Below are 21,509 nucleotides of genomic sequence, written 5' to 3'. Positions count from 1 at the left end.
TAAATAACATGACAGGTAAAATGCATCCATCAAATTCCCGCAAATGGTAATGGAACAATAATCTAATACGCAATACCAAAACTTAACCAAATCGCGAGAGTGCCAGATCCAAGAATAAGGTTTCTGGTCTCCAAAATAATTACAGCAGATCTTATATCCACAAGGGTGATCAAATGGGGTCTTAATTTCTTATTCAAAAGAATTAAATATTTTTTTGATGGGACACAGAATATTAAAATTATAACAATTTGAAATTTAAATTAACCTGTTGCAGGAGCAATAATACATGGTGAAGAGAGGGTTTCCTGAATCCCTAGCTTGCAGTAGATCACCATGGACATAGCAGATTGCTTGATGGCACCTCATCTATAACCAATCAAACCAAGCAGGAGCAGTTTGGACCCTCTATTGGATACACTGAAAAAGCACCATCCAAACCCACAACCTCCACCGGTTAGAAGTAGAAGGGAGACAAAAGCAGGGGAATACCACCATCTGGAATTTGCCCTGCAAGCCACACACTATCCTGAATGAAAAAGCACCATCCAAACCCACAACCTCCACCGGTTAGAAGTAGAAGGGAGACAAAAGCAGGGGAATACCACCATCTGGAATTTGCCCTGCAAGCCACACACTATCCTGAATGGTATCCCTGTACTTCGAACACCATAAATTTATATGGCACCTTATTGAATGCCTTTGAAAATCCAAATTTATTACATCTACTGGTTCTCCTTGATCTTCTCTGGCTGACAGCTCCTCAAATTTACCACACATGATTTTTCATTTCAAGAAGCAATGCTCACTGTTTGATTGGTGACTTTTCAAATGTTCTGCTATTTCTTCCTTAATAATTGATATATTGCGATTCTTTCATTGTCACAGATCAAAATCCTGAAACTAGCAACAACATCATGGGTACACCCACATCTCAAGGACTGCTGCAGTTCAGAAGGCAGGTCACTATCACCTTTTCAAAGGTAATTAGAGATAGGAGCCTAAGTGCTGGCTCAAATGAAAAGCTTACACGCATGAATAAAAATACAGCAGCTTCTGTCTAATGACATAAGTATGCGGTATATGCTGGTGTATCGGATGACTCTGTATAGGATGGTCCCTTGAATTTCCACCCAAAAGGTAGGTGTTGAGTGATACAGCAAAAGCAGGTATGTATAGACCCAGCGTACAAGACAACCCATGACTTTGAGGATATCTGGCTGCATCTGTACAGTGCCTTGGTGAGACCTCGTCTAGATTTGTACATGCAGTTTTGGTCTTATGAGGGAAAAATGCTCCTTATGGTACTGATGATGGCCAGATTATAATAATCTCCCTATCCAATGGCTTGTGAATCTGAATGCCTGCTTTCAGTGACTAGGTTCAAAGACACTAGATCTCATTGCACCTTCATAGTTTCCATTCCAAAAGTCTGACTTGCAGTTTCTAGAACCTCCCATTTATCCATGTTAAACTGCACCTGGCAAGCACATTCCAAATTGGATATGTTATAGTTATATCATCCAAAGAGATTTTGTGAATAACTGCAGCACAAGCACAGATCATTGTCCTGCCTGCATCTGGGGGGGGGGGGGGAGAGAAACCCCACCATTTATTCCTATCTGCTTTTCCCTCTCTGTCAGCCAATACTCAATTCTCTCTAATGTATCATGTGCAAGCAGCAGTTTTAGTTTAATTTGGGCATCAGGACTAGGATCAATGTCCGAGAGTGATTGTTTGCTGTATTGGTGGTATTGTACAGGGGGATGGGAATCTTGTCAGATGGTCAGAGACATTTGGCATTAGTATATGCTCCAGTGTCAAAAGAATTTTGGAATATGTCCATCAAAGCATCCACAATTTCCAAAGACACTTCATTTAGTATCGGGATGTAAATTATTAGGCCCTGGAAATTTGTTCGTATTAATTTCCTTAGCATTATGTTTTTACTAATACTGCTTTTTGTCAATTCTTTTCCTCACTTAAATGTTTGTTTATGTAATAGCTGTGAGATTTTTTGCATTCTTAGGTACCTCCATTTGTTGTCACAACCTTTATCTCTCTACATATTTACAAAATATTTTCAGTGTCTTCTCTGTGAGGTAATTCTAAATCTTTAAAATAATTCTTTGTTGAAATCTAAATTGTTCCCAATCCTCAGAGCAGTGACCTTTTTCTGGTAAAATTACATGCCTTTTTGGATCTTTCCTGATACTTTTTTTTTTGCCAGAAATAAACAATTCTTATGATTCATGTAAACATTCTTTGAATATTAAACCATTGACAATCCATCAAACTATTTATGAGTGCATAATTATTCAAAAATGTTACAATTAACTATAACTCCTGCAAAAATACTGATTTCTGTCTATACATTTGTCCATTGCTATCGACAGACGAAGTCACCTTTAATACTTTTTCCCAGAGGATTGAGATTGCTTTCTGAATTGTAGTCCCAAAGTGAAAGTTTAGTTTTCTTCTGGCTTCACTTTGTGTACGTCTATTATGTCTTACGAAGCCTTTAATTGAGGTTTTATGAAAATCTCTTTTCTGACATATTCAGAAAAATGTTAAACTCACAAATGCGGCTTAGAAAAGCCTGCTGTTACTGGTCTACTTTGACACAGGTTACTAATGATCAATTCTTACCGCTGAAGCAGTGGGTTGCAAGATCTGTGATGTTGGAGCACCTGTGGCTGCTGCCAATGTCTGCACACCTCTCTGGGGTGTTCCTGGTTGGACCGTTGTTGCTGTCCCTATAGAGGCTGCAGATGTTGCTCCACTTATCACAATCTGAGACTGACAGAAAAATTAAATAACAAATAGTTTTTTTTTAGTAAGGGCAATGAAATGCGGTATCTAATTTGAATACAGCAAGGTCTCACCAAAGATGATTAATTACTAAAGCATCTGAATAATGGATAGATTATTGCATGACACCACTCTTCTTTGAATGCCATAAATTCTTCAGGTCCAACCCAAAAGGGGAGATAAAAAAGCATCTCTGATAGCATTTGTTCCCTCAGGTCCACAATGTAACGCAAATCTAGATTATGTTCATCTCTGAAACAGGGGTCAAAACCACAACTTTACAGCTCAGTGGTCTGACTGATTTGAAGTGGAGACAGTAGATGGAAAGATAAAAGTATATTCTTTAATTAAAATGTATTAAGATTTACATGGCATAATTCAATACTCACATTGATTCTAGAAGTTAAAAATTATTATTCTCATTTGATTGAAACACATTCTCAAGTTCTGGGACAGTAACACAAGAACAGGAAGTAGGTCATTCAGCTCTTCCAGCTTGTTTCATCATTCAACAAGACCATGTGGATCTGTACCTTAACTCCATCCACCTGTATACACCTCCATCTGTATATAACCTGGAGAGCAAAATGAGGTGCAGTAGGTGGCTTTCCCATCTGCATCGATGTGAAATTTATTTTGCAAACTTGTCAAACTATTAACTGGTCCCCTGGGTTATGGAATTAGAACTATAGATACGAATACCCAAACGCAATGTCTGTGTGCAAACTGTATTGTTATTTTGGCTCTTATTTACAGTTTTGTTGTTCCTCTTCCCACAACTAATACTGGTCTAAATCTGAGCATTGCTGGACTCCACTGAAACTGAACTTATTGTATGAATTGAGCAATCTGACTTGGAGCAATACCTGTACAGTTGGAGGTTGCTGAAGTGCTGTTGTCACTTGTACTGCAGTTTGAGTCTGGGAAACCGGTTTGATGATTGTAGGTGTTACTTGCCGTGCGATTATTTGTGTTCCTGGTGCCTAGAAATGATATTGGAAGAGCAAAAAACAATTGAGACTTCATTCATTGAGAGTGCATTTTTGTAAAAACTGGATTAATTTTAAATGCATCTACTTCAATAATCAACAGCAAAATAGCCAGATTAATAAAGAAACATTCATTCTTTAAAGAAATGTGCATTTCTCGGATGATCTGTGATAGTCTGTATCCCTTTAATACTCAATTGCAGCATCTTAAAGAGTGAACAGATGTGACAAAGTAGATGGCAAGCTATCCTCCCTGATGGATGTTAATAAACAAGAGATTTTTATGACCATTGATGGTCATTTTTTCTTCTGACAGAAAAGTTAACAAAAATGTAAATCTATTTATGTCTTGCAATGATAGAAATTGAGTTTGTGATATCAAAACTGTTAACTGAGTAAGACAATCTCTCATCCAACCATTGAAAAGTTGGTTAGAGAAATTCCTGATATGCTGAAGTGCCTTTGTTGTCTGGTCACATTCCAATTAGGTGGATTTGTTTTAAAAACCAAAAGGAGTATGGAAATATGATCAAGCAAAATACAGTTAGGGGCATAAGGTGATTTTGTGGAAGGAAAATCAAGTGCTGGTGTTAACAAGTAAAATTGAATTTATCAAGGGATTATTCAGGAGTTACAAGTTTATTTGTTGAAAAGAAAAATTAATCTTCGTTAAAACCAGAACAAAACATAGATTTGAGATATTTTGTCTGTAAAACCAGATGCACCACAATGGGCAGAGTTAATTGGATCCCAATCAGCAACTTCCAAGTCTACTTTTGTTTGAAAATGCAGAGATGTTTGTCAATTGAGATGTGATTCCATTGTAGATAAGTAATTATAAGGAGCTGTGGGCCTGACACCTCTTCATACTCTTTGCTGTTCTTAAGAGTATAAAAGATTTCATTGTATTTTGAATTTGGACATTATATGAGAGGGTCTCCAAGAAAATGCCTTCATGTTGTGATGCTTTAAGTCTCCAATAACTTATGTTCTTCAGTCACAAAGAATGTTTTCATGGATTTTTAAAATCTTTTTATATTTTAATATCTGGTTTAATAGATTCTAAAAAAATATGTAACACCAAAGTCAATATGACCTTGGATAAATAACTTCTGTCCACACTATGCACACCAATTCTAAATCAAGCCAGGTTAGTATTGTAAGTCTGGCTATACCCCGCTTTGCTTTACGCCATTTCGGCTTGCGTAAAGACCCATTCACTATTATTGGAGACTACTTTTGTAAAAGTGAAAACCCATTCAAATCCTTTCGTAAAAGCAAGCACAGTTTTCTTTGTAAAAGCGGATTTTCGTAATTCGAGTAAAGCAGGGTATACCTGTATTATATTTCTCAACGTCTATTTCCTCAACAACAAATTACCTGGCTCTTTTTCCCCTCATCTGTCTAAATCTTTTAAATTTTTGATTTGGATGGAGGCGATACAAGAGCGCTTGCCAAAAGTAAAATTGTTTTCCTTATTATAAAGACCGTCTTGCATTGTAAGTTGCATATTCTAGAATACTCACTTTTAATAACATTTCAATACTCAGTGCTTTTTAAAAAAGATCAATTTCTAAATTTGTGAAATATTAGTGATTATAATATGAAGTGGAAACAACAAGTTTTCAGTGTGAGCCATCTAACTCATTTGGCTCTAAAGTCAAAGTTGATACGACATTTCAGATTTGATCGATCACACAACCAAGTCTAACGATTAAACAAAATGAAATGGAAGCACTAAGTTTAGATTTGTACAAGAAAATTGAAATGTTACCATCTTCTATGGCTACATTTCTGGAAAAGAACAAGTTAAGAAGCCTGACTGCATATATTTTTATTTTAAAAAAAATCACACAGTATCTGTAGTCATGATGTACCTAACAGATCATTGGTATAGCTACATTAGGATTAATGTTTAAAACTATCTAGCACATTTCATACAATGTGCAAAAATTATTCCACATGTTTGCATGGTTATTAAAAGCATTTTTTTCTGAATCAGAGAACTTTCTGTGGCATGTGAAATTGTTAAGTATTCACTTCAATTGGTAAGCCAGACATTTTAAACCAGTTACATTATAAACAGGTGAAGAAATCAATCGACATTGATGAACCCAGCGTGTGTTTTGAAAATATGACAACCCTTTATAAAATAACTTTCCGGTAAATTAATCATTTTTACTCGGTACCAAACCTTCGGAGTTAACATCTCACAAAATGCAGTCTTCCCTCTTGATATTCATGTTGTCAATTTGCAAATCACTTGGGGAAATTAATCACATACACTAGATAATACTGATAATGTCAAGATAATTGCTTGAAATTGTTATGATCCTTCAGGGCCCAAAAGAAAATTTGACATGGAATTAACCAAACAAATAAGAGACACTGGGGAAAAAGGTGTCAGCGGAATAAAGAAAGTTATTTCCAGAGAAGAAAGCGTATTTATGATCATAGTCACAAAGGACTAATTTTTAACAGTGTGATACAACAATGGAAATTCAATGAGATATCAGAAATTATTTATTTATTTCCCACCAGTTAGAGAAATCCTGTGCAGTGTTTTGCATTCCCCACATTTTAGTTCAAATTTATTATGATCCTATTGCACAAGTACAACCCAATGAAATAGTGTTTAGCAATCAATGCTAAACTGAATAGGTTTTATATAAAATTGTATACAAAGTCTTGCTGAAAATTTAAAGACTGCAGATATTGTAAATAAAAACTTAAATTGCGAAAAAGTACATTAGGTCAGGCATGATCTGTGGAAAAAGAAGGTGAGTTAATGTTTCAGGTTGAAGATCCATTCCTCTTTCTGCAGATGATACCTGAGCTACAATTGGCTTTCTATCATTGTTTATGAATTTTTATCAGTGATCTGTTCAAACATCAGTGTACATATAAAGCAGATTGACAATTAGGATTATAAAAGTAAATGTTTCCAAAATCTAATCAGATGATTATTTAAAAGAAAATACATTCTCCACCATGAAAACTTTATTTACCATTCTGGCACAAACTTGAATTTACTGGCATCTTCTAATATAACCATTTACAGAGCGGAAACAGGCCACGTTGGCCTTTCGAGTCCGCACCGGTTCACTGATTTTGTGCGCCGTCTTCAGGCATTGGTCCTGGTAGATCTTCATTCAATAATGATGGGCGAATAAAAAGAATTATTCCAGAATCATATGCCAAATCCTTTATCTGCTTATGTTTTAAAGGATGTTGGATGCCAGATTTTAATAAGAAGTGCTTTAAAGTAGCTCCATCTAATTTTCTTGGTTTCAATCCACAAATTGGCAAAAGTTTTGAAAATTAAAAGCAACTCCTATTTTACTGATACCAAGAGTTATGTCCATATCATATTTTGCCATGCTGGTTTATAGAATATTGAGAGATTGTACATCCTTAATATTTTTGACAATACAAATAGTCTTTTTTCTAAAAATCAGACAAATTTCCATTATTTAGGTTAAATTGCACTGAACCCCTTTTACTTAAGGAAGGAAAGAATAAAATGTAGAAGCAAAAATTACACAGGCTAAGATGTATTAAAACAACTTGGCAAACCCAGTTTCTCACCATGCTGCTAAGGTGCCTTCATCTTACCTGTACTGTTGAAATTTGAACTGGAGGAGCACTCGTCGGTGTAGCAGATCGTGAAGTGAGTGCCCCTTGAGACTGAGCTTGCGACTGCATCTGCTGCAGAGCTTGCTGAGGAATCAGCATCAACTGCCCGCTCTCGCTACGCACAAGAACCATTCCTAGATACGGGAAGATATTAATTTAGAATTTCAACACACCAAGATTCAAATACTGCATGTCTTCCTCCATTTTCTATCCTCATTATAATTTGGATGAAGAGTTTCCATCGGTTTTAACTCAGTAAATGTGTTTTATTTAAAAGACATACAGCATGGTAACAGACCCTTTCAAGTACGCTGTGAATGGAGGGAGAAAGCCAGAGTACCGGGAGGAAATCCACACAGACACGGGGAGAATGTATAAACCCCTTAGAGACAGCGTAGGCCTGTGCTAACCGCTACGCTAATCACGCCTCCCTATTTTGATGCAGATTCATCCATGATGATTCTAATCAAATCCTCTGTCCACCACTCCCCCACCCCCAAAAGGAACTAATATATTCTTAGATTTTTCAGAGTGTATAAAACTTGCATTGACACAATTTCATTCTCAGGATAGTCCTAAAAATTACACAGATAATTCTTAAGTAAAATTACTATTACCTATTACTATTAACAAATGTGACACCAATTTACACCATGCAAACTTTACAAATTATTGTACATAACCAGCTGGTAAAGTTGGTCGAGTTAATGGGCAAACCTCCAACTGTGAGAAACAGTCTGTGCCGATCATCAAACATGCATTTTTAATCAAGTTGTTCATACCATAAACCTTGCAATGAGATAGCGTTTCTCTGGACTGTGGAGCTGGTTATTTACATTGATAAATTACCTCAAACTTTTTATAAATAACGTATCACTTATAAATACCATAAATATCAGATTACACTAATCCAAAACTAAACTGTTTTATTCTCCACACCTTCTCATGAACTTCCTCCAGATTTTATCGTTCATCTCTACTGTAGACAATTTACAGGGGCAAATCGACCTACCAGCCTTCATTTCTTTGGAATGTGGGAGGAAACAGCCTGGGGAAACCCTGGAGGACATGATCTGCATCAGGTTGCTGGGGCCGTGAGGAAGCAGCTCCATAGTTGCACTGCTGTGCCACAATAAATTCTACTGAATCAAGGTAGAAACTCAATATTGATGCTGACCAAGTACTTGTTTCATTTTCCTTCACACCAGCAGGGAAAGAAGAAATTGAACTGCAGTTGCTTTTTGCTATTTACCATTGGCGTTGCTTTGAATCTTTTGGTCAATTTAAGACTGGACACCCAGATTTGAGAATTCCTGTGGGATCTTTTACATTCACCAGTGTAAATAGGCAGGACATGCAAATGAAAATTAATTTTTATTTTCACAACAATGATCATTTCTGGCTCATCCTGTATAATTAATTTTCATCGAGTACTTCCTGCCAGATACTGTCTTTGACAGTATCTGCTCGATGACTTAATCTCCTGTGCAATATTCCTTCTGTATTTCTTCTCGAGCATTGCAAAGGTATTTAGATCATACTGCCTGAGACATGCCCGCTGTCCAGCACTCCTGAGGCACACACAAATCCTCCCCACTTAGACTATTACCTCCCCCCCCAACCGTTCCCCAATTAACTATTGCACCAGCAACAACCTCCCCACTGATCAGAGTCCCCTGTACACGAACAGATCCTCCCAAATGAAGGAAAAGATCTCTGATTCCCTACCTGCCCCCCCCCCCCCCCATCATATTCTTCTTTCCAAATGCTGGTTCTCAAGTCTCCTTCCTCCAGAAATCTTGACTGGACTTGTAGTAAAGCACAGCACAAGAGCCATTCCGAGCAATTTGAAGCTCGAATTCCAGCTTATTTTATTGAAGCAGTTTGAAAATGCGATAGAGATCTGTTCAGATTTCAGATTTATTGTCAGGGTACATACATTGCATCACATAAAACCTTGAGATTCCTTTTCCTTGTGGATGCGGCAGAATTATCACTAATTGGTAGTTCAAAAAAAAACTATGCACAGCGGAAACATGTACACAAATAAAAGAACAAAAAACAGAAAACAAATGTAAACAAACTGATTGTGCTATACAGAGAACAAAAGAAAATCAGTGAAGTGCATAAGAATCCTTAAATGAGTTTCTGATTGAGTTTGTTGGTGGAGGGGTAGCAGCTGTTCCTGAACCTGATGGTGCCAGTCTTGTCACACCTTTACCTCTTTCCTGATGCCAGCAGCAAGAACAGAGCGTGTGCTGGGTGGTGAGGGTCTTTGAGGATTGCTGCTGCCCTCTGATGGCAGCATTCCCTGTAGATGTACTCAATACTGGGGAGGGATTTTCCTATGATGTCCTGGGCTGTGTCCACTACCTTTTGAAGGGCTTTACACTCTGGGGTATTTGTGTTCCCATACCAGACCATGATGCAGTCTGTCAGCACCATTTCCACCATACCTCTGTTGAAATTTGCCAGGATTTCTGATGTCATACCAAATCTCCATAAACTCCTGAGGAAGTAGAGGTGCTGAACTGCTTTCTTCATGATGCCATTGGTGTGTTGGGTCCAGGAAAGATCCTCTGAGATAGTGACTCCCAAGAACTAAATTTGGTCACCCTCTTCACCTCTGATCCCCTCAATGATCACTGGATTGTATACCTCTGGCTTTCCTTTCCTGAAGCCAACAATCAGCTCCTTAGTGTTGGTGTCATTGAGTGCAAGGTTGTTGTTGGGGCACCACTTAGCCAAGTTTTCAATCTCCACCCTATTTGCTGACTCATGCCCTTCCTTTATACAACCCACTATTGTGGTATCATCAGTAGATTTATAGATGGTGTTCTTGTTGTACCAAGCCACACAGTCATAGGCGTAAAGTGAGTAGAGCAGGTAGCTAAGAACACAGCTCTGTGGTACTGATGGAGATTGTGGAGGAGAAGTTCTTGCCGATCTTCACTGTGGTCTGGAGGTGTGGAAATCCACGATCCAATTACACAGTGGGTGTTAACTCCCAGGTCTTGGAGTTTGCTAATTAGATTTGAGGGGATGATGGTGTTAAATGCCAAAATGTAGTGGATAAAGAGCATCCTGATGTATGCATCTTTACTGTCCAGGTGTTCCCAGGCTTTGTGTAGAGCCACTGAGATGGCATCCGCCATAGACCTACTTCCATGATAGGTGAACTGGAATGGATCCATGTCACTGCTCAGACAGGAGCTGATCTGCTTCATCATTAGCCTTTCAAAACACTTCATCGCTGTTGATACAAGTCCTGTTACACTAGTTTCTGATTAAACAAGTCCTATTTTCCCCCCAGTTGTTCACAGTGCAAAATTAATGAGCAATCACAGAACTCAATGCCACAAAGTTATTTTAGTTCAGGATCTATCAGAAAGAGCAAGAGTGCATTCTGTGAAAGACGAAGTGACTTTCAACATAAATTCTAGATTTCTACAACTACCTCTGAAATTCTCACAATATAGTTCATATTAGATTTTCTCCATTATTATTGGATAGTAAAATTTGATTTTTTGTGTAATATTCCAACAAAAAAATCTACTTTAAAAGCTTTTTTTTTTTAATTTAGTTTTCAGAATTTCACATAATTGGGGGTGTGGGGGCAGAGAATCTATTAATATTTCTTTCTTTTTCTTTGGCTTGGCTTCGCGGACGAAGATTTATGGAGGAGTAATGTCCACGTCAGCTGCAGGCTTGTTTGTGGCTGACAAGTCCGATGCGGGACAGGCAGACACGGTTGCAGCGGTTGCAAGGGAAAATTGGTTGGCTGGGGTTGGGTGTCGGATCTTTCCTCCTTTGTCTTTTGACAGTGAGGTGGGCTCTGCGGTCTTCTTCAAAGGAGGTTGCTGCCCGCTGAACTGTGAGGCACCAAGATGCACGGTTGGAGGCGATATCAGCCCACTGGCGGTGGTCAATGGGGCAGGCACCAAGAGCTTTCTTTAGGCAGTCCTTGTACCTCTTCTTTGGAGCACCTCTGTCTCGGTGGCCAGTGGAGAGTTCGCCATTTAACACGATCTTGGGAAGGCGATGGTCCAGCATTCTGGAGATGTGACCTACCCAGCGCAGTTTGATCTTCAGCAGCATGGATTCGATGCTGTCGGCCTCGGCCATCTCGAGTACTTCGATGTTGGAGATGAAGTCGCTCCAATGAATGTTGAGGATGGAGCGAAGACAACACTGGTGGAAGCGTTCTAGGAGCCGTAGGTGATGCCGGTAAAGGACTCATGATTCGGAGCCGAACAGGAGTGTGGGTATGACAACAGCTCTGTAGACGCTAATCTTTGTGAGGTTTTTCAGTTGGTTGTTTTTCCAGACTCTTTTGTGTAGTCTTCCAAAGGCGCTCTTTGCCTTGGCGAGTCTGTTGTCTATCTCGTTGTCGATCCTTGCATCCGATGAAATGGTGCAGCCGAGATAGGTAAACCGGTTGACCGATCTGAGTTTTGTGTGCCCGATGGAGATGTGGGGGGGCTGGTAGTCATGGTGGGGAGCTGGCTGATGGAGGACCTCAGTTTTCTTCAGGCTGACTTCCAGGCCAAACATTTTGGCAGTTTCCGCAAAACAGGGCATCAAGCGCTGAAGAGCTGGCTCTGAATGGGCAACTAAAGCAGCATCGTCTGCAAAGAGTAGTTCACGAACAAGTTGCTCTTGTGTCTTGGTGTGAGCTTGCAGGCGACTCAGATTGAAGAGACTGCCATCCGTGCGGAACCAGATGTAAACAGCGTCTTCATTGTTGAGGTCTTTCATGGCTTGTTTCAGCATCATGCTGAAGAAGATTGAAAAGAGGGTTGGTGCGAGAACGCAGCCTTGCTTCACGCCATTGTTAATGGAGAAGGGTTCAGAGAGCTCATTGCTGTATCTGACCCGACCTTGTTGGTTTTCGTAATATTACATCCGGTACCGCACGGATGGCAGTCTCTTCAATCTGAGGCGCCTGCAAGCTCACACCAAGACACAAGAGAAACTTGTCCGTGAACTACTCTTTGCAGATGATGCCGCTTTAGTTGCCCATTCAGAGCCAGCTCTTCAGCGCTTGACGTCCTGCTTTGCGGAAACTGCCAAAATGTTTGGCCTGGAAGTCAGCCTGAAGAAAACTGAGGTCCTCCATCAGCCAGCTCCCCACCAGCCCCCCCCACATCTCCATCGGGCACACAAAACTCAAAACGGTCAACCAGTTTACCTATCTCGGCTGCACCATTTCATCAGGTGCAAGGATCGACAATGAGATAGACAACAGACTCGCCAAGGCAAATAGCGCCTTTGGAAGACTACACAAAAGAGTCTGGAAAAACAACCAACTGAAAAACCTCACAAAGATAAGCGTATACAGAGCCGTTGTCATACCCACACTCCTGTTCGGCTCCGAATCATGGGTCCTCTACCGGCACCACCTACGGCTCCTAGAACGCTTCCACCAGCGTTGTCTCCGCTCCATCCTCAACATCCATTGGAGCGCTTACACCCCTAACGTCGAAGTACTCGAGATGGCAGAGGTCGACAGCATCGAGTCCACGCTGCTGACGATCCAGCTGCGCTGGATGGGTCACGTCTCCAGAATGGAGGACCATCGCCTTCCCAAGATCGTGTTATATGGCGAGCTCTCCACTGGCCACCGTGACAGAGGTGCACCAAAGAAAAGGTACAAGGACTGCCTAAAGAAATCTCTTGGTGCCTGCCCCATTGACCACCGCCAGTGGGCTGATAACGCCTCAAACCGTGCATCTTGGCGCCTCACAGTTTGGCGGGCAGCAACCTCCTTTGAAGAAGACCGCAGAGCCCACCTCACTGACAAAAGGCAAAGGAGGAAAAACCCAACACCCAACCCCAACCAACCAATTTTCCCTTGCAACCGCTGCAACCGTGTCTGCCTGTCCCGCATCGGACTTGTCAGCCACAAACGAGCCTGCAGCTGACGTGGACTTTTTACCCCCTCCATAAATCTTCGTCCGCGAAGCCAAGCCAAAGAAAAAAAAATACATTACAAGCAAATAACACAAATCAATAAATCATACTACTTTGTAGTCATTATAAACCTGACAAACCAGGTCAAAATGACAGCTTGGGCCACTGATGGCCTGAAACAACAGCGTGCATTGCAGGAGCATGACATTATAGTTAGTTTAATGAGCAATGGCTTGAGGCTAGCTTGGGAAGCTTAGCTACAGAGCTTGAGCTGCTGCCAGATCATATGCCTACTACTAGAGGAGATGGTCCTTGGTGGTGCTCTTTACCATGCCGCCTTCAAGAGCTAACCAATGATCTTTTTGCACTGCCAATGGTACCCACATCGAACAAGTTGAGGAGCTTATCAAGGTCCAGTTCTCCAAAGAGAACGAGGCTGTGCATTGTTGCACTTCCCCAAGTTCGAGTTAATTCTTTGCCTCCATTCTGAGCAATACCAGTGGAAACATCTTCTTAGAAAAAAAAATATTTATCCACAAATAAAAATTTTAAAACTATTCCACAAGTATATATTTTTTTCTATATATAATAGTGAGCACTGATGCCCTCACCATTATTCTCCTTACAAACTTGTGGCTATCGCTTGCTGGAACAGTTTCCTGGTAGAAATAAAACACACAACTGGTTTGAATGGATGGACTACATCTCCACTTTTTAAGCAGCTTCAATGCTTCGAATAATTTTGTAAAATTGAAACTGTCGTTTGGTGTGGTTCTATGGTAAATTGTTTAACATGAAATTTTTTGGTTGATGTCAAGTTAAAGAAAACACTTCTGCTATATGATTAATAAATTAATTGGACCACTTGAAACAAAATTTGGGAGCAAAAAAAATCTGAGCTTGTTCCACCATTTAAAAAGATCATAAATGATCTGAGTGTAATCTCAGCTCTGCCTTCTTCCCCGTGGTAGCCTTTCACCTGCTTGCTGATAAAGAACTTGTGTAATCCTGCCTTAAAAATTTAAGAATTGTGCTTCCATCATCCTTCAGGAGGGAGTTAAAAACAAAAAAAAACTCACCAAGGACAAAGTTGTGCTGGAGAAATTATAGCAGGGAATCACCAGGATTTGCCTGGATTGGAGGACTTTAGTTACTGGGACAGGGAGGGGGTATGAAATTGGACAGGCTGGGTGACTTTTCTCTGGAATAAAAGAGGCTAAGGGTAATTTGAGAGAGTTATACAGGGTCTTCCCAGGATATAAATGACCTGTTATATGAAAATCCAACTTTACAGAATTTTTCCCATATATATTTTTTTTTAAAGCAAAAAATAGAATAAAATGTTACATGGTCCTTACGGGAGTGCAAGGATGATTATTCAATGAAACAAAAGAATTATAGCAAGTGAAGGTCAGGTAATATAATGTAGGTTGCAACAGAATGAAGATGGATAAATTGCCTCATGGACATTTCTCAGGAACCAAACTAAAAGGAAACCCTGGAACTGCCTCTATAAAATTATGAGGTGTTTAAATAAGGCAGGTAGTCAGGATTTAAAGGTGAGAAGGAAATTGTTTAAAGGGAATCTGAGGAGAAAGGTTTTTTTTTGCCTGATATTTGGAAATATGTTGCCAGGGATAGTGGTGGAATCAGATGCAATCACCAATTTTAACAGGCTTTTAAATAGATGTAGAAAGGACACAGGCCAAGTGCGAGCAAATGTAATTACTATATTTTTACACAAACAAGGTTGTGTTATGTTTTTTTTAAATAAACAAATTGGGTACCCCACTGTGTGTTACCTCTGTAAGTGCACTATAACAGAACTTTTTACATGTTGAATAGAAAATTGAATAATTAGTTTTTAAAAATGCTGAAGTCAAAAATCATAACATCTGAAATAACAAGCAAAATTTGTTTTTTTTTGTTCCCAATTGTCGAAGTCACTGACCTACAGTTGTTCTAGTTCTTACCAACAATCATTTTGCTTCATAAACTTTGATATCCATGGAAAACCCACCTTGAAATCCAGGATGCCTCCTTCACATGCCAATAGCCTCGCTCTTATCTGAATGGTGTCTCCAGAAACAGCCTGATTTTTTTCTCTTGAATAAGAAAGCACTCCTTCAAGTCAGACTAAATGGGACCATTATCTCCACATGTATTGCTTTGCTTTTTGTGGCTTTTATACGACATATTATGAAGGTGCTGGACAGGACCGACTAACATTAAATGCACATGGTATATGCGTGTGCACGCTATACAAGAACTTTTAAAACATAATTTCTGATTTTCTGCATGTTATAGTTGTGTGTGCGTTAATTGCAAAGGAAAACACGATAGCTTAGATGGGCAAAACAGTGGCACAGATGTGTTAGACAGAAGCTTCTGTAGTTAAACAAATGTGGGAAAGTTAAAATTGCCCACTATTATCCATCAATTGTCTTTATTCACTACCAACTGTTCAATAGTTCAATTTTAAATAGTTTTTAATTTCAATGTTCTATGACAATTTCAACTGATAGGGATATAATTAATTTATGGACATCCTCTTTCTTGGCAAAGAAATTTCCCATCACCTCCATCTGAAAAAAATAGCCAAATGTCATTCATTTGGAACATCAGCTCCTGGTAATAATTTGAAGTCCTGCCCAAAATATTTAAAAATCTGAACCAATATTTCTCACCTGTGCTTCTTGAACTAACAAGTAATATGTAAAACAAGTTGGTAAATCTGATCACAAAAATGTGAAATTCTCAAAAAAAAATCCCACTGAAGCAAAACAATAATAGTGTTCGTGGTCTCAGAAGATGCTCAAATTCACCACTGATCTGGACTGCCATTTCATCGCAATACTACTCTCAGCAAATGGGTAAGACATTAAATATGGCTGCATCCATGTATATCACTAGTTGCAAATAAAATCCCAAGGCACTATTCAAATAGCACTTTCTCAGCAATATTTAGTGTCGTGGTTAGTTCAGCACCAGTGATCCAGGTTCATTCTAGCCCTGTATGTTTTCCCTGTGTCTGTATGGGTTTCATCTGGGTGCTCCAGTTTTATCCGTACTTCAACACAAACCGGGGTTTTAAGTCAAGTGGATGGTACGGGTTCGTGGGATGGAAGGGCTTGTTACCATGCTGTGTAGGCATTTAAATTTAATTTAATCATTTATCTCATTGTATGTTCATTAAGCAGTCATACAAGCAATAAACTACACATGCTGAATACTGAGCTGCACTTAATTGATAGCTATAAAACTTGGATGTCCCAAGGAAATGAAACGATCTTTAAAATGAAGCTACTTCTCACTGTATAAAAATAAGAGACTTTACTACATACTGTAGCCGACCGCTACAAAGAAACACACACACAGTGTGGCAGGTTAAGCTCAGTCTTTTATTAGGACTGGAAAGGCTGCTTTTATACTGTTCAAGTTCCCACCGTTTTTGTTGATTGACTGAGTCGGCCATATGAATAAGCAGGCAGGAACATTCATGTCTTCTTCCCCAGCCTGTTTCTGCTGAGTTAGCTGGGCAGCTTGACCAATGCTATTTTAGGGCTGTTGGTCTGATGCTGCCCCACCTTCTTCTTCCCCGCCCCCCCCTCCGCCACCGGTTCGTTGTCCTGTGAGTTGCTTTAGTGATCTCTGTCCGTGTCTGCTGCCGTGTGATGTGCCGGCCCGATCTCCACAACTGCAGGCCGCCACAATACAATGATTCCCAATTATATGTTATATATATTTAATTTGATTTCTCATTTGCAGTACATCCGGTAATGTTATTTTCCCTGAACAATCTCCTTATTTAAATATTCCTCTATTACATGACATCAGTACTGACTCTATTTTGCAATTTAGGCACAATTTGCACCTTCCAAACCTGCTTCTCCAACCATCAATACATTCTCTTCTGGTGCTTGGTTATCCCCAGTTACCTGCTTACTGAATACACCCCTGAACGGTTATTTTTGTACTTTCATTATGTAACCCCTATATTTGATTCCTTGCTGTCTTGCAGAAATTAAATAGAAAACTATCAAATGATACATCATCCAGTTTACCGACTCAGAAATCTCATTTATAGCAGTACTCAGTAAATAAAAGGATCAAACATTCGCTTCCATTACAATAAAGAAAAAACTGCAAAGGCTGGAAACACAAATCAGAATAAAGAATAAATAAAGTTTACCACCATCTTACAAACAAAAGATTAAGGCAGTGGTTCTCAGCCTTTTTCTTTCCACTCACATACCACTTTAAGTAATCCCCATGCCATCGGTGCTCTGTGATTAGTAAGGGATGGCTTAAGATGGTAATGTGAGTGGAAAGGGAAGGTTGAGAATCACTGCTCTAGATCCAATTGTTACTGAAATATTTTGCTTGAGAAAAATTGTCATTGGCCCATTTCCTTTGGAGTTCTGAAACCCTGCACATAACGAGTCAATTAGGTATAATTAAAACAGTGGTTTTCAAACTTTTTCTTTCCACCCACAAACCTCCTTAAGCAATCTCTTACAAATCACAGAGCACTTATGGCATAGGGAATACTTAAAGTGATATGTGAGTGGAAAGAAAAAGGTTGAGAACCATTGAATTAAGGTATTCTGAGAATTGACAAAAAAGGTTAATTCTTTCTTCTCTAGTTCTGACAAAGTACCTTTTCTAAAAATGTTAACTTGGTCTTTTCAATTCTTGGATGTTTACGATCTGCTATGCATTCCCAAAATCTTGTTTCTAAACACAGCATGCTTCTGGAAATTAAATCTCCATATTATTTTTTTGTTACACTTTATACCTTTTTTAAAATATCTTTTTAGGTCCTTGCATTCTTCAATCACTTTACTCCTTCCTACTATTCCAATCTATTCACACAACTACAGATCGTGGTCTTGTTGCAATAAATGTTGAATGGGTATTTCCAATAAATGTTGATACCCAATAGATGTTCAAAAATGGGAGTGGATGGAAACAAAGAAGTGAATGTTACTTTTGGTACCAAAGGTTCAAATGGGGACTTTTGTGCAGGTTTGCTAGATTTTTACTCATTAATTACCTTTGTCATTACATATAACTTGTGTTTTAATTCTGTTCAGTTTCACATCTTCAAATTACATTGAACCCATTAAGAATAAGTGCATTGCAAAATGAACAGCAACCCAGGACATCACAGGCAAAACCCTTGCCACCATCGAGAACATCGACAAGGAGTGTTGCTGTTGGAGAGCAAAAGCAATCATCAATGATCCACACCACATAACACATGCTCTGTTCTTGCTGCTGCTACCATCAGGAAAGAGGTCTAGGTGCCACAAGACTCGCACCACCAAGTTCAGGAACAGCTGCTACCCCTCCACCATCAGACTCCTCAACAACAAACTCAATCAGCACTGGGATGGGGGGGGGGGGTGTAGGTTAATTGGGTGTAAATTGGGGGGCACAGACTTGTGGCCCGAAATTTAAAGACACTTACTTTTGCACTTTGATTTTTCTTCTCTCTGTATTGCAGTTTGTTGACATTTCTTCATTTGTTTACACGTGTTCATTATGCAGTTTTTCTCCCCCACTACCAATAAGCATAGGTAGGAAAAAGACTTCACATACAACACACAGATTCACATATGTACTGACTAGAAATCTAAATCTGAACATGTACTGTGGAGGTTTCCATGTTCTTCCCATCATCTTTGCTTCCTTCTTTAACATATATAGCCATACTTTGAATTACGCCCGATCGAGTAATGTCAAATTACAAGGTCACCATAAAGGCTTAATAAAATTTTTAAAAATTTACGCAGGACCAACATTGATTGGCAGGCATTAGCAAATGTTAAGTCACGCATCATGTATTCGACACACAAGTGTAAAAGCCAAAACAAAGCAATTGCGCTGCCAGCAATAACTTATACTTTCTTTGGCTTGGCTTCGCGGACGAAGATTTATGGAGGGGGTAAAAAGTCCACGTCAGCTGCAGGCTCGTTTGTGGCTGACCAGTCCGATGCGGGACAGGCAGACACGATTGCAGCGGTTGCAAGGGAAAATTGGTTGGTTGGGGTTGGGTGTTGGGTTTTTCCTCCTTTGCCTTTTGTCAGTGAGGTGGGCTCTGCGGTCTTCTTCAAAGGAGGCTGCTGCCCGCCAAACTGTGAGGCGCCAAGATGCACGGTTTGAGGCGTTATCAGCCCACTGGCGGTGGTCAATGTGGCAGGCACCAAGAGATTTCTTTAGGCAGTCCTTGTACCTTTTCTTTGGTGCACCTCTGTCACGGTGGCCAGTGGAGAGCTCGCCATATAATACGATCTTGGGAAGGCGATGGTCCTCCATTCTGGAGACGTGACCCATCCAGCGCAGCTGGATCTTCAGCAGCGTGGACTCGATGCTGTCGACCTCTGCCATCTCGAGTACCTCGACGTTAGGGGTGTGAGCGCTCCAATGGATGTTGAGGATGGAGCGGAGACAACGCTGGTGGAAGCGTTCTAGGAGCCGTAGGTGGTGCCGGTAGAGGACCCATGATTCGGAGCCGAACAGGAGTGTGGGTATGACAACGGCTCTGTATACGCTTATCTTTGTGAGGTTTTTCAGTTGGTTGTTTTTCCAGACTCTTTTGTGTAGTCTTCCAAAGGCGCTATTTGCCTTGGCGAGTCTGTTGTCTATCTCATTGTCGATCCTTGCATCTGATGAAATGGTGCAGCCGAGATAGGTAAACTGGTTGACCGTTTTGAGTTTTGTGTGCCCGATGGAGAAATGAAGACGCTGTTTACATCCGGTACCGCACGGATGGCAGTCTCTTCAATCTGAGGCGCCTGCAAGCTCACACCAAGACACAAGAGAAACTTGTCCGTGAACTACTCTTTGCAGATGATGCCGCTTTAGTTGCCCATTCAGAGCCAGCTCTTCAGCGCTTGACGTCCTGCTTTGCGGAAACTGCCAAAATGTTTGGCCTGGAAGTCAGCCTGAAGAAAACTGAGGTCCTCCATCAGCCAGCTCCCCACCATGACTACCAACTTATACTTTAATACATTTGTAATTGAAATCTATAATATGTATGTACTTTTTACTGTTATTGTGTTATTACATTAATGTGTGCTTACTACAAAAAAAAGCACACTAATGTATCACATTTTTTTAGTCACGATAGCACACAAGACACCAGCATCTGCCATCAAATCATGTTCCGTGAGGTATCTTGTCTGCGTGTTATCTCGTTGGCTAAATTTTATATCAAAATAGACAGTGCATCATGGACCCTAAGTGACCCCAAAGCAAGCCTCTGGCAGAATCAAAAGGTGTGCCATCAGTTTGGAAGAGATATACAGTCTCATTATGATTATTACCTGTGTGTGTATATTTTTATAGGTACTGAACAGTATTTACATTTTATTAACTATGATATTTAGACATGTTTTAGATAAATATGTTTGTGTGTCATGGTATCTTATGTTGTACAATATATTTCACCTACAATGATTGACTTAAGCCCAAATTAATTTGCATCCTCACTTCCAGAACGTAACCCAGATGCAAGTTGATACATGGCTTAGTCTGATCAGCACAGCACACCCAATGGTTCACGCATGCCATATTTGCAATTTCATTTGTTGTGCAAATTGTTTAATGCTTGAGCAATTTAAAGTTGTCAATTTTACCCCTGACTTTTATTTGCAGAAAGTTAACATTAAATCTTCAAGAGTAAACTGAAACTTGCACTCTTTTCCTCACAATATTCTTTGATTTCAAGATTACACCAGCCACAGCTGCAAATTGAACGTTTATGTTTCTCACACCATTAATCCTTACATCCTCTCTGGCAGATTTGATATGGGAGACTCTTTGGAAACTGACCAAACTCAATTCCTATAACTCAAAGTTGAAAGAGGCAGGATTCTATTGGGATCCCCAACACACATGTTATAATCTTAAACTTTCATAATAGCAAAACCCATTGATTGGCTAGAATAGATCATGATTTGGAATTTTTGCATGTTGGTGATTTGGTGACCATACATTTCTCTTCCTTCCAATCAATGACCTAGTTATTGCCATAATCTCTCATTCAAAATTATTAGTACAGTAAATATTCCAGAAACTTGTTTTTATGCAAGTAAAAATTTAATCTTTGAAAATAATGACATAAATCTAGCTTTTCCTATTCAAATTTGGAAATGC

General features: G+C 39.7%; 1 protein-coding gene across 1 annotated transcript in view; it reads right to left on the bottom strand.

The window, feature by feature from the left end:
* The window catches only part of LOC138735772 (transcription initiation factor TFIID subunit 4-like), a 74,015-nt gene that overhangs the window by 28,419 nt on the left and 24,087 nt on the right, over positions 1-21,509 (bottom strand). The window contains exons 2-4 of the mRNA XM_069884152.1: positions 7,413-7,567; positions 3,675-3,791; positions 2,647-2,796 (exon numbers count right to left, since the gene is read on the bottom strand). Of these exons, the coding sequence (XP_069740253.1) occupies positions 2,647-2,796; positions 3,675-3,791; positions 7,413-7,567 (422 nt within the window). The remainder of the gene's footprint in view (positions 1-2,646; positions 2,797-3,674; positions 3,792-7,412; positions 7,568-21,509) is intronic.

This window comes from Narcine bancroftii, chromosome 6 (genome assembly GCF_036971445.1).
Source record: "Narcine bancroftii isolate sNarBan1 chromosome 6, sNarBan1.hap1, whole genome shotgun sequence".
Taxonomy (NCBI): domain Eukaryota; kingdom Metazoa; phylum Chordata; class Chondrichthyes; order Torpediniformes; family Narcinidae; genus Narcine; species Narcine bancroftii.
This window is presented reverse-complemented; position numbering and strand designations above follow the sequence as displayed.